This window comes from Balaenoptera borealis, assembly GCF_965194805.1.
Source record: "Balaenoptera borealis genome assembly, chromosome: 20".
Taxonomy (NCBI): Eukaryota; Metazoa; Chordata; class Mammalia; order Artiodactyla; family Balaenopteridae; genus Balaenoptera; species Balaenoptera borealis.
The window spans coordinates 12,478,709-12,495,310 of NC_138879.1; the positions used below are offsets into that span (position 1 = coordinate 12,478,709).

General features: G+C 62.3%; 2 protein-coding genes across 10 annotated transcripts; one reads left to right on the forward strand and one right to left on the reverse strand.

The window, feature by feature from the left end:
* Positions 1-121: 121 nt before the first annotated feature.
* LRRC45 (leucine rich repeat containing 45) lies at positions 122-10,981 on the forward strand. Of its 8 annotated transcripts, none has more exons than XM_082374198.1 (22): positions 125-753; positions 1,234-1,295; positions 1,670-1,740; positions 2,016-2,194; positions 2,465-2,593; positions 3,435-3,547; positions 3,918-3,976; positions 4,268-4,345; positions 4,617-4,752; positions 4,855-4,932; positions 5,017-5,128; positions 5,214-5,284; positions 5,709-5,801; positions 5,911-6,003; positions 6,549-6,722; positions 6,805-6,952; positions 8,273-8,522; positions 9,099-9,170; positions 9,368-9,485; positions 9,689-9,751; positions 10,188-10,351; positions 10,463-10,981. In XM_082374198.1, the coding sequence occupies exons 1-22, from the start codon at positions 534-536 to the stop codon at positions 10,521-10,523; spliced, it is 2,544 nt and encodes an 847-aa protein (XP_082230324.1). In that variant the 5' UTR covers positions 125-533; the 3' UTR covers positions 10,524-10,981. The 8 variants fall into 8 exon arrangements, with proteins under 8 accessions (XP_082230320.1, XP_082230321.1, XP_082230324.1 ...); XM_082374191.1 differs by having other exon boundaries at positions 130-753; positions 10,188-10,347; XM_082374192.1 differs by lacking the exon at positions 5,911-6,003 and having other exon boundaries at positions 129-753; positions 10,188-10,347.
* A 1,364-nt stretch (positions 10,982-12,345) lies between these two features.
* Positions 12,346-14,341, reverse strand: DCXR (dicarbonyl and L-xylulose reductase). 2 transcript variants are annotated; one of them, XM_082374293.1, is made up of 8 exons: positions 14,201-14,341; positions 14,020-14,117; positions 13,346-13,500; positions 13,205-13,247; positions 13,029-13,128; positions 12,874-12,938; positions 12,665-12,782; positions 12,346-12,545 (listed from the first exon to the last, which is right to left on the reverse strand). In XM_082374293.1, exons 1-8 carry the CDS (start codon positions 14,250-14,252, stop codon positions 12,442-12,444), a joined length of 735 nt encoding a protein of 244 aa, XP_082230419.1. In that variant the 5' UTR covers positions 14,253-14,341; the 3' UTR covers positions 12,346-12,441. The 2 variants fall into 2 exon arrangements, with proteins under 2 accessions (XP_082230419.1, XP_082230418.1); XM_082374292.1 differs by having other exon boundaries at positions 12,874-13,128.
* Between the last annotated feature and the right edge of the window lie 2,261 nt (positions 14,342-16,602).

The window sequence follows — 16,602 nt, forward strand, 5'->3', positions numbered from 1 at the left end:
CCCTCCGCGCGCGCCCGCTCCTTCGCCTTCACTGGCCCGCGGTGAGCGCCCCTCCTCCGCAAAGCCTCCTGGGAGTCGTAGTTTCCGCCAGGTCTTCCCGGCGCTCCCTGCTCTTCCTGGATACTGAGGTGCGCGGCGGCCGCGACAATCGAGCCGGGGTCAGCGGCGCGAGGACTGGGGCATCGGGCCCGGAGCCCAGGGGTACGGGCGACGTCCGGACGGACCGGCCCCGCCGCTGGAGGCCCCGCCCCCGAGGACGCCCACCTCTTCGGTCCCAGGCTTCAGCGGTCCGCTGAGAATCACCCGCCCCTGCCATCCTGGGGCCTCCCGCCTGTTGGACCAACTCAGTTTGCGCCTCGTTCCTTGACTGCTGAAGACTTAGAGTCTTTGTGTCCCCACTGAGCTGCCGGGGGCTCTCTGAAGGCCCCCAGAGGAGAGGCCCTGCTGTACTGCCCTTCCCTGGCTTCCCGGTCTGGCTCCTGGTGAGGCCTGTCTAGGCACTTTCCGGGAAGCCCTTCCTGCACCCCAGGGACATGGAGGAGTTCCGGCGCACCTACAGCCGGCTGTGCAAGGAGAGTGGGGCCGAGCCCCAGGAGACTGTTCTGCAGCAAATGCACCAGCTGCCGCAGGGCCGGCTGGACCTGGCCACACAGAGCCTGACAGTGGATACCTGCAGGGCTCTGGGCAAGCTGCTACAGAAGGAGGCACTGCTGACGGAGCTCGTCCTGAGCGACTGCATGCTGAGTGAGGAAGGTGGGCACCAAGGGCCGGCGGCCCAGGGCAGCCCTTGCAACTTCAGAGCTGGGGCCGGGCTCCCCTGGTTTCTTTTGCTCTGCTGCTCATTAGCTGCACATGCCGCAGTCCTTGGTGCTTGACATCTCTAGCAGAGAACTCTGTCCCACCTGATTTCTTCTTTGTGAGGTTACTCCCTTTTACTGTCATAAAGCAAGCAGCAGTATCCTCTCTGGAAACCCAGGAGCAGGAGGCAATTTCTCTTTGTAATGGGAAAGCCTTAGTGTCCCCTGGCTTAGGAGAGTCCCGCTGTGCTGGTGAGCCGCCTGACTCCACACCTGGCAGATTTTTCAAACCTGACACAGGAGTGGGGTGACTCTTTTTTGTCATGAACCTTGGCTGGTGGGGGTCACTGGGACAGCCGTCCCTCCCCTATGTGTGGGGAGCTGACCCAAGATGGAGGCACCAGGGGTGGAGAGTGACTGCCCTGCTCTCTTACAGGGGCCGTGCTGCTGCTGCAGGGGCTGTATGTCAACACCATCGTGCGGTTTCTGGATCTCAAGGTGGGTGGATCTGCACTCAGGGGCGTGCCACCTGAGAGCAGGAGTAGAGAAGATGCAGGTGTCCTGGCGACCAGGGGTCTGCATGGTGGCCGAAGACCGTGTCTGTAAGCGCTCTTGGCACACAGGCTCCGCACCATTTGCTCATGGTCTCACGCACGCGTGTCGGTGTTCTGAGGGCAGGAACATGAGTTCCAGAACGTTCTGACAAGCAAACTGAAATAGCCTGCATTAGAAGGCCACTGCGGGCAGGGAAAGCAGAATCTGAAAGGAGCCACACCTTCTGTTCGCCATGGCCTCGCCCACCACCTGACCAGGGTATTCAGAGCCCAGCTTAGGATGCTGGGGAGTGACTGGCTGGCCTCTTCCTGTCCTAGGGCAATAACCTTCGAGCCGCAGGGGCCGAGGCACTGGCAAAACTCCTCCGACAGAACAAGTCCATTCAGAGGTAGGGTGGCAGTCCCAGCCCCTGCTCTCCCCTGAGCCCCCGCTCTCTCTCTGCGTGGTTCTGGGTTGGCTCCAGAGGACACGGTTCTGCAACATGAGAGTTCACGCCTTCATGTCGGTCTTCCATGGTGGGGAGTAGGCGGGTATGAGTTACTCATGCGCCTCCAGCCTTTCTGCCAGAGACCCCCAAGCCTGTGCCCCTCCTCAAGACCGCTGCACCCCATGGGAGCAGGATGCCCTTTGGGGCCACGCACATCATGTCCACCCTTCCTGCAGCCTCACCCTGGAGTGGAACAGCCTGGGCACGTGGGAAGAAGCCTTCGCTGCCTTCTGCGGGGCCCTGGCGGCCAATGGCACCCTGCGGCAGCTGGACCTCCGCAACAACCAGATCAGCCACAAGGGTGCCGAGGAGCTGGCTCTGGCCCTGAAGAGCAACACCAGCCTCCAGCAGCTTGGTGAGGCCACCAGCTCAGACCAGGTCCTCAGACCAGGCCAGGAGGTGTTGGTCTGGGGGGAGGGGGGAGGGGTTGCATCTCATCGCTTCCTCAGCCCTCCCACTGCTCCCTTTGTCCTCTCCCAGAAGGGTGGGGGTGGGAGAGGAGGGGCACGCTGAGCTGGGCTCCTGATCTGTGGCCGATCACAGGGAGTACCAGTGTTCCAGGCTGGGCCAGCCCTCCCACCCCCGCCCCATGCTTTCCATCTGGCAACACCAGCTTTCCTTCCAGACCTGCGCTGGAATCACATCGGCCTCCTGGGCGGCCGCGCCCTGGTAAACTGTCTCCCCAGCAACAGAACCCTGTGGAAGCTGGAGCTGGCTGGGAACAGCATCCCCGGCGACATCCTCAGAGCCGTGGGTACGGGCACGTGGGGCCGCTGGTGGCTTGCACTGTTTGGAGCAGGGCATAGAGCTGATTCCCTGTGACAGAGACTCAGCCACTGAGGGAGGGGTGGCTTGGGCCAGAACAAGTAAACACGGCATCACGACGGTAGCACGTTAAAAACAGAGGAAGTGAGAGCAGGCGCCAGGGAAGAAACGGCGGCGGCAGGAGCCGGCAGAGCGCTCACTGCCCGTGCTGCTCCTCACCCTCCTCACACCACGGTCTCCGCCTGTCATGACCCTGACTCCTCAGCCCCAAGCCCACTGAGCACGCTGCCACTCCCCATGGCTCGTCGTCCCACCGGCAGCGCCAGCCACCTGAGGGCCCGAGCCTGGGTTGGAATCTAGTGTGGCGTCACCACCTGCTGGGTCTGCCCAACGCGTGTCCTCTCCCACTTCTTGGTTCTTGGACCTGCCTCTGAGTCACCCCAGTTGGCACCATGGCCGCTTCTGGCTGGCCTCTCTCCAAATGCTGCCTGGATCTTTCCAGAGCATGGGAGCTGAGCACACCATTCACCTCTTAAAAGTCACACACTGGCCTTTGGCCTTTGGGGCGGAGCCCAAATGCCCACCTTTTTTGGCGGTTGAGCAGCCTCCCCACCTCTCCCCGTGTGCCTGTTCCCCCTCCCAGGCTCCTGGCTTCACTGTTGTCCCTACCCCCACCCGCTCTGAGCCCCTCACCTGCTAGTGCATTGAGGGGTCTGATTTGTGGGGTGAGATACCACCTTGCGCAGTGTCTTCTGGGCATGGGGCTGGGCTGGCCGTTGGCCACTCCTGGGGCTCGGCCTCCCGGTAGACAACTTGGCTTTTTCCAACAGAGCAAGCCATGGATCACAACCAGGACCGGCAGACCGCCTTCCGGGAAAGCCAGGCCCGCGCCCACGTGCTCAGCAAGGAGGTGCGGCACCTCCGGGAAGAGAAGTCCAAACAGGTGAGGACAGTGCTGCCGCTGACTGCAGGACCTCGCCCCATCCCCAGCCCCGCCCTGACTGTCTGGACAAAGGGCCCCCCTCAGCCCCCATGCCATGGCCTTGTTCCTTCCTTCTGGGCCCTGGAGCCTCTCCAAGCAGCCAATACCCAGGCCTGGGAGGCAACCTCTTGTTCTGATGCCCTCTGGCTGGGTGGGCGGGTAGGTGGGCTTCCCCTCTGGGCCTCCCTGCGTGGGAGCCACTCTCCCTTTGGATGAGGCCGAGCCCTTTCGTGTCTTGTCACCTCAGTGGATGTCTGCCCTCCTTTCTGCTGACTGTGGGGAGTGGGCAGGCTCTGGGCCCTGACAGGGCTCTGGCTGCCTCTGTCCCCAGTTTCTGGACTTGATGGAGACGATCGACAGACAGAGAGAAGAGATGGTCAGAAGCAGCAAGTGAGTGTGGCCCCAGGGCCAGGGGGCAGGGTGGTGGTGCTGTGGGGGTACCCGGGGTTCGGGTCCTCGCTCTGGCCTTGGAGTGACCTAACGTGAGCCTCATCGCCTGCCCATGGACAAGGTTGTGGGGTGTGTTTACCGAGGGAGTTGGCTGGAGGGTTAGTGGCTGCACCGAGACTTCCTCAGCTCACACCTGGAGGTGGCGTGAGCCTGAGGAGCAGCAGCTGCTGCAGGGAGGGGCCCAGAGGGCTCCAGGGTTTGGGTTTCTTGAACCCTCCTCTCTGCCCACAGGGCATCGGCAGCACGCGTGGGGCAGCTTCAGGAAGCCCTGAACGAGAGGCACTCCATCATCAATGCTCTCAAGGCCAAGTAAGGAGGAGCAGAGGGTAGGACGGGGTTGTGAGGAGGCTTCAAAACACTTTAGAGACCTGCCCACGGGGCAGAGGAGGACGGTCCAGACAAGGACTTGAGTCCCCAGGGTACAAAGAAGGTGGAGGGACCGCTGGGGTGGTAACCTGGGAACGCTTCTTGGAGGAGGTGGGCGCTAGCCGGGGTAATAGTCTGGCAAGAGTGAGAACAGCAAGGCCTTAGCAGAGGCTAGAGGTGGGATGGGGTGGGGCTGGCCCTTCCCTCCTTGCAGGCTGCAGATGGCTGAGGCCGCCCTAGCTCTGTCAGAGCAGAAGGCCCAGGACTTGGGGGAGCTCCTGGCAACCGCAGAGCAGGAACAGCGGAGCCTGGCGCAGAGGCAGGCAAAGGAGCACAGGCTGGAGCAGCAGGTGGGCAGGGAGGGCTGGATGGGCAGGTGGTTGGGCGTGGGGTGGGCAGGCGGTGCATGGTGGCAGGTGTCCAGTGGCGCCCTTTCCCCATCTGACCCCCAGGAAGCTGCAGAGCGGGAGTCTAAGCTCCTCAGAGACTTGTCTGCTGCCAATGAAAAGAACTTGCTTTTGCAAAATCAGGTATGGGGGCAGGTCCCTGGAAGGCCTGGGGCAGGGCTTCAGGGAAGGGGCCAAAGCTTCCCTCCCTCGGTGCTGGTTTTCCAGGTGGACGAGTTGGAGCGGAAGGTGAAATCTCAGCAGGATCAGCTATTCCTGACCAGGCAGGAGCTGACCAACACGGCAGCTGAGCTGAAGATGCGGGCTGTCCAGGCTGAAGGTGGGCACAACAGGCCTGCCACTGGGTGCTGAGAACCAAGGGCCCCCAGAGGAGTCCTACCCACGCTCTTCCCCTGTGCTTCCAGAACGCCTGGAACTGGAGAAGAAGAGGTCCCGGAAGAGCTTGGAGGACGCGGAACACCTGCGCTTCAAGGAGGTGCCTCATTAGTTGTGTCGTCTGGCCTTTGCTCTCCCCGCTTCATCGGGGCCTGCAGACACCTCGTTGTGGCATGGTGTCCCCAAGGCGCACTCCTGGCCGGGCTTCCCTCGACAACCTTGGGGTGCTGGTGGCATTTCTCCGACAGCCCTGGCAGATGTCAGACCCAGAACCTCCCCACCAGTTTCTAGAAGGGACCCTGACTGCTGGGGCCACAGCACAGACTGCCATGTGCTCTGTGCCACCTGGGGTGCAGCACTGGGACGTGCCCTCCATCCTCACCTCCTGTGAGGCCACTTGGGGCAGCCCTCACTCGGAAGTAACAGGGTCCCCAAGATTCACCTGCCCCCCAGGGTGGGGATCCCATGAGGGGAAGGCTGGGGAGCCAGCGTGCCAGCCCTGTCCCCACCCCACACCTGGGCAGGTGGAGCACATGACTCGCCACCTGGAGGAGAGCGAGAGGGCCATGCAGGAGAGGGTGCAGAGGCTGGAGGCTGCGCGGCTGTCCCTGGAGGAGGTGAGCTGGGCGCCAGGCTCTGCCCTCCCCTAGGGAGGCTGGCTGTGGCCAGAAGGGGTCCCTGGGCAGGGGCAGAGGACAGGCCCAGCGGTCACTGTCTGCGGTGTAGGAGCTGAGCCGGGCGAAGGCTGCGGCACTCAGTGAGCGCAGCCAAGCTGAGGAGGAGCTCATCAAGGCCAAGAACCAAGTCCGTCTGGAGGAGGTGAGCCCAGGGCCACGGTCTGCTGCTTGCAGCGCCCACTGGGGAGAGAGGTCTGAGGGGTTGGCATGAGCTGCCTGGGTTGCACAACCCTTTGGGCTTAAGTGGGCCAGACCAAGGCTGTCTTCTGGCTCTGTAGGGAGGGACAAGGGAACAGGAGGTCCAGGGGTGCAGAAAACTTAGACGAGGACACTCATCCCATCAGCACCACATCCAGCCCCCCCTGCCCACGCAAAGAGCCAATGTCCTCCAGCCCCAAGGTGGGGAAGGGGTTTGGCCCAAATGTGCAGCCTGTGACTACATGGTGGAAGTAGGGGACCAGAGGCCAGAGGACAGGATGGTGTCAGCCTGGGACATGGGGGAGGCTCCTCATTCAAGCTGAGCCCATTCAGAGCAACATATGCAATAACTGTAGTGACAAGGCCGTTTCCACATTGCAAATATACGCTCCTCTCTGTCTGAAGGTGGGGCTGGGGGGTTCACTCCTCCCGTGAGCTCAGGTCCACAGGCCAGAAAGCAGCTCACCAGCCCCTCTCCCGGGCCCGCAGCAACAGCGCCTGGCTCACCTGGAGGAGAAGCTGCGGCTGCTGGCGCAGGCTCGGGACGAGGCTCAAAGCGCCTGCCTGCAGCAGAAGCAGGCAGTAGCTGATGCCCAGGCGCGGGCCAGCCAGCTTGACCGGCAGGTGGAGGGCCTGAGGCGGCGCCTGGAGGAGCTGCAGCAGGTAGCCGGGACGTCGAGGGCTCCCAGGGGTGCCCGCGGTGCCCCCAGCTGCCACCTCACCCCCCCACCCCCTTGCCTGGCAGGAGCTGAGCAACAAGGACCAAGAAAAGGTGGCTGAGGTGACAAGGGTGCGGCTGGAGCTGCAGGAGCAGAACGGCCGCCTGCAAGCAGAGCTGACAGCCCAGGAAGCGCTGAAGGAGAAGGCAGCGGCCCTGGAACGCCAGCTGAAAGGCGAGCTGAGCCCCACCCCCGCCCCCCTGTGGCTTCTCTGCAGGGCCTTTCTTACTGGGTCATCCCACAGGAGAAGGAGGAGGCTGGCCTGGAGAGCTGAGCTTGGCCTAGGTCTCAGCTCCAGGAGGTGCTGGTAGGGGAGGCTGGGTATGTGTGTGCCCAGGGGACCCCGAGCAAACCCCACCCTGCCGGCCCCCTGCGGACCTCTGGATTGGTGGGAGCCCAGGCAGTCTCCAGAGCCCCTTCCTCACTGAGCTTCCTCCCTTGCAGTGATGGCAAGTGACCACCGGGAGGCACTGCTGGACAGGGAGAGCGAGAATGCCTCTCTCCGTGAAAAGCTTCGCCTTAAGCAGGCCGAGATTGCCCGGATCCGGGATGAGGAGGCCCAAAGGGCCAGCTTCCTGCAAAATGCTGTTCTGGCTTATGTGCAGGGGTCCCCCCTGAGGACCTTGAGCCCCCAAAAGTGAGAGGAGGCAGGGAAAGTCTGAAAGTGGCAGGAAGGTGGCATCTGTTGGACATCTTTGTCTCATGCCTGCTCCTCCCTTCCTTACAAGGGACAGGCCATCGGTAGGTCCGGGCTCTTTAGGCAGGGTCTACAGCTGGTGACTTGGAAAATCAGTGCTGGAATGGATGTGAGAGCAGGATGGCTGCAGCTTACGACCAGAGTGCCTGCCTGCGGGGTGTCCAGAACCTGGCTGGCCAAGAGGGCTGGAGAGGGCCCCAGCCCCATCCCCACTCCTTCATCCCAATCACAGGGAATGATGCACCTGAAAACACAGACCCGTGTTGGAAGGAGATCTGGGGGAGCAGGCCTGAGCTCTCCTGGCCCCACCCACCACAGTTCAGTCACCTTTCACCACCATGAGCTCCGCAGGCCCCAGCGCTCACTCCAGGGTGTTCTGAAATACAGACTTTTGCAATTTGTGATACATTTTGGCCCCAGTGCCTTTCTCCAGTATCAGTCTTTTCTCCAAGCTTGGGCCCTTCAGGAAAGGCCCTCCAGGTGTGGCTGGGTCACCCCTTCTAACTGCTACCAGAGGCCTGCCTGCCTCGGGGATCTCTAGTGACTGCAAACACCTGAGTTTTCACCAACTATCTCGTGGTTAGAGGGTGGGTGGGCCTCAGCCCCTCCCTCGGTGGGCCCTGGGAATCCTCTCCCTGGAAGAAACCTGTGTGCACCGACCACAACCTGTTCAGGTGGGTGGGAGCAGCCTGTCTGCGCTTACCTCGCCCCTTGGCGTGGGTCACGGGGGCTCTGGGGAGGGTCTGCCCAAGCTCGACACGGGTTACAGGTTGCCCTGTGACCCCGCCCCCCACCAGATTTCTCTGGAAGGCGCGTCAGCCCGCGTTCGGGGCGGGTCCGCGCCCCCCGCCCTCCATGCCGGCCGCGTTCGGCTGTCTCCGCGCCCGGCGCTCGGCGGCGCTCGGCTGTCTCCGGCCGCTCGGCTCGGCGCTCGGCTCGGGTCCGCGGCCGCTGCGGCGCCGGGCATTTCTCCGCAGCTCGGCTCGCGGCCGCGCCCGCCCGGCCCGCGCCCATGCAGGCCATCAAGTGCGTGGTGGTCGGCGACGGGTGAGTGCGCGAGGCGGAGGCCGCTCGGCCTGGCGCGCCAGGCGCGCCGGGAGGGGTTGGCCCCGGGGACCTTGCTGGGCAGGGCGCGGGGCTCCGGGGCGCGGCCGGGACGGAGGGGGCGGCGCTCAGTCCGGGGATCCCGGCTTGGGGTCCAGACGGGGCGGCCCCGACCTGCCCGTGGGCGTCGGGGAACCCGGCAGGGGCGGAAGGACGCGGTGGGGCGGGGTCCCGGCTGGTCGCGGGGCACAGGCCTCCAGCCCAGGCCCACCTGATGCTGCCGGCAGCCAGCGGCCCCGCCTGGCCTCCCGGTGGGTGGGGCCAGGCCTCTCACCTGGGCTGAACCCTCAGCCGGTGCCACCTTCGCGGTACCTGCCTGGGGCTCTGAGGCAGCTCACCCCAGCCCTCACCCACCACTCTGCCCCCGCGGAGGCCCTCCTGCCCTGGTCCTCTATCGTTGCGGATCTGGTGGGCAGGCACCCCTGTTCCCACACTGGGCACCGTGGGAGGGGGCTGCCCTTGCTGGGCAGAGGGCTGAGGTGGGCCTGGGAGCAGCGTGGGCTTGCCCTCTCTCCGCAGCGCCGTGGGGAAGACCTGCTTGCTGATCAGTTACACGACCAACGCCTTCCCTGGAGAATACATCCCCACCGTGTGAGCAGGCGGGCGGGTCCAGAGCTGGCAAGGGGAGGGTATGGGCGCCTGTGCGCGGGGCTCCCCTGGGCTTCGAGGTCGGGCCCAAGTGGCCCTGGTCTGGGCTCCGGGGTGGGGCAAGGTGCTGACAGAGCTCCAGGTTTGTGCAGGCCTGAGAACCCAGACACTGGGGGGATCTCTCTCACTCTGTTTTCTAGTTTTGACAACTATTCTGCGAATGTGATGGTGGACGGGAAGCCTGTCAACCTGGGGCTGTGGGACACCGCTGGGCAGGAGGACTACGACCGGCTTCGGCCACTCTCCTACCCCCAAACTGTAGGGGACCACAGGGCAGCCTGCAGGGGCTGGGTGGCTCGGGTGGAGGCCCAGAGGGCCTGGTGTGCGCGCGCGTGCGTGCGTGCATGTGTGTGTGTGTGTGTGTGTGTGTGTGTGTGTTGGGGGAGTGAGCAGTGGCCATTCGGAGCCTCTTTGACTATTCCTACATGGTACCTTCCCTTCTTCCCTCCCTTTCTCCCAAGGACGTTTTTCTGATCTGCTTCTCCCTGGTGAGCCCAGCCTCCTTTGAGAATGTTCGAGCCAAGGTAGGACAGGGCCAGAAGCAGAGTTGTCCTCCTGGGAGGAGAGGAAGCTGCCCAGAGGATTTGCCCTTAGAGGGCAGGGGTCTCTTGCTTGAGGGCCTTACAGAGACAAATTGTCCTTTGGAGATTGCCGGGTGTGAGGTCTTAAGGTGGCCCAGGGGGTGATGAGGGGCCAGGGGTTGGGCAGGGGTGGTGAGTGAGGCTCTCAGAGAAGGAAGGGCCCTGACTGAGAGGACCTGACGGGCCTGGAAGCGTCTTGGCTAGGTATTTTTGTTCTTGGTCATTTCCCTACCAGACCCAGTGGTCACCCCATGAAACAAGAAGGGCTAAGTGTGTGTCTAGACACAAGGAAGGGGCCCTTGGGAGCCATGGCCTGCTCTGGGCCAGGCTGAGGGTAAAGCTCCCAAGGGGTAGAGATCAGAGCCTCCCATCCCCACAGTGGTACCCAGAGGTTCGGCACCACTGCCCCCACACGCCCATCCTCCTGGTGGGCACCAAGCTGGACCTTCGTGACGATAAGGACACCATTGAGCGGCTACGGGATAAGAAGCTAGCGCCCATCACTTACCCCCAGGGCCTGGCCATGGCCCGGGAGATCGGTGAGTGGGCATGGACAGGCCTGCCGGTGCAGGGAGGAGAGGTTCGCTCTGGGGGGCACAGTGCTGCCCCCTGCTGCCCCCCACGCTCACTGTTCCCTTTCTTTGCTGCCCCCAGGCTCTGTCAAGTACCTGGAGTGCTCAGCCCTGACCCAGCGGGGCCTGAAGACTGTGTTTGATGAGGCCATCCGGGCTGTGCTCTGCCCGCCTCCTGTGAAGAAGCCAGGGAAGAAGTGCACGGTCTTCTAGAGCCCTCACTTCTGGAGGAGCAGCCCCCAGCCCCCCGCACCTGTATCTGTTGTGTTGAGATGTCTGGTGTCCCTGAGTCTGCTGTGGGGAAGTCGTGTGGGTGGGGAGGGGGAAGAATCATGGGGACGAGGCTGGTGCTCCCGGGGTGGTGCTGGGGCCATGGGGTCCTGTCCACTCTGCCTTCTGTACCTGGGGGTACAGCTCCAGCCTTCCCTGGCCCCCAGGGAGTCCGGAAGGGAGCAGGGTCTCCCTCAGGCTGCAGGGGCAGGTCCAGGGCAGCCCCAGGATGGGCTTCCCTGATGGGGGAGTTTGTGGGGTGGGTTCTGTCCTTGTGCCCCAGGATGGGGCAGCCCCTTTTTATTTTATACAATAAACGTTCTTCATCATCTCCTGCTGTCTTGCTACCTGCCCTGCTCCTGCACCCTCAGGGTGCCAGGCCCCTAACCCCCACCATCCACGGGTACAGAGCGAGTGAGCTTCAGACACACACACACAGGCCAGAGGAGAGGAGGAAAAGCTTGCTGAGCCCTCTCAGTCTCCAAAGGAGGGACCCAGATCAAAGTGGGGGCAAGTGCATTTGGCCCCTTCTGGATGAAGAAAGCCCTTCTCATGCTGACTTCAGGCCTCTGGGAGGGCACAACCAGGGGAGCGAGGGGCAGGATGGTCTGCAAGTCAGGCCCCATGGGGCCCTGTGGAGCCCAGGGCAAGGCCAGGGGACACTCAGCTGAGTGTTCAGGAAGACAGGCCGTCAAGAGGAAGGACGTCCAGGCAGAGGGACCCTGCAGCCATGGAGGTAGAACAAACGTGGTGTGGAGAGGACAGGAGGGGCTGCAGGTGGGCCAACAGCCTGGCATCGCTGGGCAGACAACGGCGGGAGGTGAGGGGCGGGCCTGGCCTGGAGCTAGGACTTCACCCCTGAGGCCACAAGGCACTACTCTGGCGTGATGAGAAGCCACACTGCTGCCCCGCAATGGTGTGCAGAGGGTGGACTGCTGAATTTCAGGAACTTTGCTAGTCAGTTTTTAAACAGCTATTGTGAATAATTATATAAACTTATATTAGTTGTATTAAAAAATGAAATTAGCAAATACACAAAACACATCACTTCCTAAATATTTTTGTACATATTACTATTATCTGTGCTATTGGGTGTAAGGCTTTTGTATCTGTGTGGTGGGGACACCACACAAAGGTGAGGGACACACATCTCTCCCCAGCTCCACCTCAAGGACAGTAAACAGGCGGGAGTATTTTACCATGGAAGTTGGCAAATTCTACAGCTGGAGCTTGTGCTCAGTACGTGGTGAATAACTCACAAAGTTGAGGGAATGAAAATTGAAAACCATCATCTGATTCAGCAAAGAAGTCGCTCAAGTCATCAACAAAGTAATGAAGTCCCAACACACAGCATCCTCAGTTCACTTTTGTCTTATGCATGGACTTCAGGAATGCCAGCCAACATTCATGTTAAAAACACCACTGCTTCCACACCAGAGACCTCTGGACAGGGCCAAAGGCCATCCTCGGTCAAATTCACCACCCTCATTAGGAGCTGGGCTTCTGGAAGGTCCTACCTCCCAGTCCTGTCAGGGACTTAGCCAGGCCTGAAAATCTCTCGCAGGAGGGACAGGCTGCCACTGGCCCAGGATGTGAGTTGAATGGTTGTCTCTACCTGGGACTCATCCCCACACCCAGCCCTGAGCGCTACATCTTCCGGCCACTTGACTGCAGCCTAGGAATGAGTGTGCAGGCTGGGCAGAAGAATCATGTTTATTGGAGGGATGGGGAAGGGGGGTGGGGGTAAAAGTGGGCTCAGCATGGAACACGGGTGTGTGTGGGCGGAGGGGCTCAGGTAGCCAGGAAGCCTCCATCCACCGGCACAGTGGAGCCCGTGGTCATGCTGCTGCGGTCACTCAGCAGGAAGAGGATGGTGTCTACCACGTTCTCCACCTCTGTGGGCGGGGTGGGGTTCAGGACGTGGTTGAAAGGAGCTGCCCTTCATCATTCCCTCCCACCCCTCACCTGAGCAAGCCACTGATTCAACTCCCAGCTGGGCTCCCACCCGACTCACCGGCAAACCTGCCAAGCGGGATGCGATCCAGCATGGTCTTGGCCTTCTGGGGGTCGCTCCAGTTGGCCTGGCCCATGGGTGTCATCACCACTGTGGGGTTGAGTGCATTCACACGGATCTGCACTGGGACAGGCAGGGGGTCAGCTGGGTGGGCTGAGGCTCTCTGGGCACGTGGGCTGGGTGATGGGAGGCATCCCAGTAGGGCTCACCTGGTGTGGCCCAAGCTCCAGAGCCATCACCTTGGTCAGCATGTCCAAGGCACCCTTGGTGGAGCCTGTGAGGAGAGACAGCCTGTGTGGAGCCTGAGCTGGCTGCTCAGGCTGGGGGGGTGGGGGGGGGCAGGGCACAGCCGGGGCTTGCTCACAGTAGACGCTGTGGTTAGTCACTGCGCGCTGGGAGGCCTGGCTAGAGACATTCACGATGGACCCCGGGGCTCCCCGAGCTATTAAGCCTCGGGCCACGATCTGTAATTGCAGAGGAAGCATGAGGCAGAACTGGTGTCACCCCCCAGTTCCCACTCCTGCCCTGAAGGCAGCTCACCTGGGACACCTGGATGACAGCCCGAAGGTTCACGTCGAAAGACCTGGAAGCAGATGGATAGACCCTGGTCAGGGACTCGGACTGCTGCAGCAGGAGACAGCCCTTCCCCCTGGGAGTTCCTCCACCCCCTCCCTGGCTCACGTGTCACACGCCTCCTTGGTGACCTCCAGGAAGGGCTGCAGCAGCGCCACGGCAGCATTGTTCACCAGCAGATCCACAGGGCCCACGCCGCCCAGCGCTCGCTCCGTGGCCTCCCAGTCACCCAGGTCCACACACACGGGCTCTACCCCAGGGCACTGTGTGTATTAGGTGGTAAGGGGGCACATCTACCAGAGGATTCATGCCCAAGAATGGGTACAGCTGGGCCTCTGACGTGCGAGGGAGAAGGGCTGGGTTTGCATGGCTTTTCAGTTCGACAGGGGTTGGGGTTAGGGGTTCCAGAGGAGCCAGTCACCTTCCTGGGGCTCAGAATCCCAGGCTGCTGCAGGGGGAGGGTAGTTAACTCGGCCTCTGGGCCACTGGGCAACTCGGGGCTTCGGGAACTGGAGTCTGGCCCCGCCTCCGGCCAGTCTACTTCCTCCCAGCGCCCGAACGCCTCTGGCCCCGGGCCTGCAAGGCAGCCATTTCTGCCTCCTCCTAAGCCCAGGAGGAGTCGTCGTTCTCCCGACCCGTCGGTCCCCAACAGAGGCCGTGCGCCCGGCGTGGGGGAGGGTGTGCAAGAGTCCTTGGCGAACCCTAGCGCCTGGCGCCCGCGTGCCCCGGCCCGCCCTCAGCCTCGCCCGCCGCCCGCTGGGCTGGGACAGGGCGACGCCTACCTCGCGGACCAGGCTGTCCAGGTCGGCCTGGGTCCGGCTCACAGCCACCACTTGTGCACCCGCCGCGTGCAGCGCCTGGACAGTGCTGCGCCCGATGCCTGCAAGGAGCGCGGCTCAGTGCGGGCGCCCCTCCCCGGCCTCCCCCTCCCAGGCCCACCTTTGGCCGCCGCCCCGGGCCCACCTTTGCCCGCCCCAGTGACGAGCGCCCGGCGCCCCGCGAAGCTCAACTCCATGAGATTCAGACCAGCCCTGCGCACTGGTGAGGCCCAACTGCGTGCCTGGGTTCAGCTGCGCGCGACCGTCCGCGAGGGCGCGGGGCGGGGCGGGACGCGGCGGGCCAATCGCAGGGCGGTGTCCTGGGGAGGGAGGGAATATTCAAATAGCGGCTTCCCCACGGGGGCGATTGGCCGAAAGGAGTGGGCGCGGCCGAGGCGGGGCAGGCGGGGTGCCCGCTGGACTCTTGGGCGGGGTTTTTCAAACTGCCCTGTGGTGACCCTTAGACCCGGCGTGAAATAGGTTTAGCGGGCCCCGCTAGCATATTTCCCCTGCCAAGATGATTATTACAAAAAAATAGATGTGGTAATTAATACGTAATTATACGTAGCTCTACGTGAAAGAGATCTCAGGGCTAACATTTTTTTCTTTTGTTTCTGAGAAGAAAAGTTTGGCAAAGAGAATCACATGCTCCCCTCCCCCAGACCTGGGAGTAGCTCACGCAGGCTGACCTGTGCTTAGAGGGAAAGGGTTTGGACAACCCAATAAGCCTGAAGAAGAGGCCAAGACTAACAAAGGTGCGCTTTAGCCTCAAAGGGAGTTGAAACGCTGACTCACCAGACCAACCCACAGAAGGCCACCAGGACTTTAAAAACTTGGATAGGATGGGAAGGGATAGGCTTGGTGTCATGGGGTACCCAGTGGCCAGCAAGGGCAAACATTGCTTCCTGCAGCTTTATGGTCAGAGATATATGTGTGCTCATGTGTCCACATGTGCATTGACTCCTCCTGTAAAAGCTACTTTGTTCTGTGGGTCATGGTGGGAAAGTCTAGAAACACTGCCCTTGAGGACCTTCTGTGGACAGGAGTAAGGAAGTGGTGATTGCAGGGCCTCTGGGTCACTGTGGCTTTAGGCCCAGAGAGGTGGACAGTCTGGAGGAGAGAGTGGCTGGGGACAGCAGGAGGCACAGGTTTGAGAAGCCCCTGTAGGATAGCCAAGTGAGTCCTCCCTACCAGACCTGGCCCTGTGGTGCAGCCGACACCCTCTAGGCACTGGGCAAACCCTGCCTTCTGCTCCTAACCTTGGACCCTGCCCTCTGCCTGCCAGAAGCCAAGGGGAGGGGGGGAACAGCCCCCAACCTGTCCTTCCTGAAAGGCACATCTGCTTAGGTCCCTTCACTGGCTTTACCTGGCCCCCAGAATGGTGTTCAAATCCTTTCACTTGCCCTGTGATCCTCGGTGGACCAGCTGGACTGAGCCAAGCCAGCTTTGGCACAAACCTTGCTCTGTGAGGCCCTGAGGCTGGCTAGAAGTGCCCTCAGCACTCCCCATCCCTGCAACGTGCCCTTCGCTCTCAGCCCAGTGGTACCATTGCCTGGAGCGCCCCACCCCAGCCCCTCATCCCTTGCCCCCTTGCCCAGAGTTGGATACTGCACCAGTCCAGCTGACTGACCACCTCAGGCCTCATCACACCCACACTCAGAAGGCATGGGTCATGTGGAACCTGACCCAGGAGGCAAGCACAGCTGAATCCCAGCAGGGCCTGCAAAACCCTCTATCTGCCCCAGCTGCAGGGCTGTTGTGTCTGGAGTCAGGCCAGGGACAGTAGGTAGAGCAGCAGCTGTGGACCCTTCCCCAGCTGGGGCTGCCCTCTCATGGGTGGTCTTGTGGGGGAAGGTGTGCCCCAAGGTGGAGCTGATTGCTCAGGGTTGGATAAGCTATAATGGTCCAGCACCCCACCCCTCATGCCGGGGGCTGAGCGCTCAGCCCCATCTTCCCTAGGGATAGCCTATGGTCCAGAGCATCTCCCCGCAGCTCCTCAGACCCTCTACCCTCTCCGGCCGGCGGTAGTGGGGGCGGGTTGGGGGGGCATGCTGGGCTGAAGAGCGGAGCCAGAGCCTCAGGGGAGGAAAGGTGGCTGCAGGCTGCCTTCTGCCCTCGGCCCAGAGAAGGTTGGGTGCTGCGGTTAGGGCGTGGACACGAGGAATCTTCTTGCGAGGGATCTTCTTGCAAGGAATCTCGGCCCTTCAGCTCAAGGGCAGGGTCAGCGGTGGAATCCGGCGGGCTTCGGATCTGCCCTCTCTTTACTTCTTCGAAGGTTAACCGGTGCCCTCCAGTCCCTGATCCTCCCCTCCCCAGCCTCGCGGCGTGCCCAGCCAGAGCCCTGGCACGGCTAGCTGCAAGAAAATGGCCTCCATTTAATTAGGCAAATCCACTCCAGCACAGCTGAGGACACAGTGGGTGGGGACAACAGGGGCGGGTCTCCTGGCACGTGGGTGTGGATGCGGGATGGGCTGGTGGGGCGGAGCCGCGGTGTGTCGTGGAGGTGGGGCCAAGCCGCGGGGCGGGGGCAGCAGGCCGGGCAGTGGG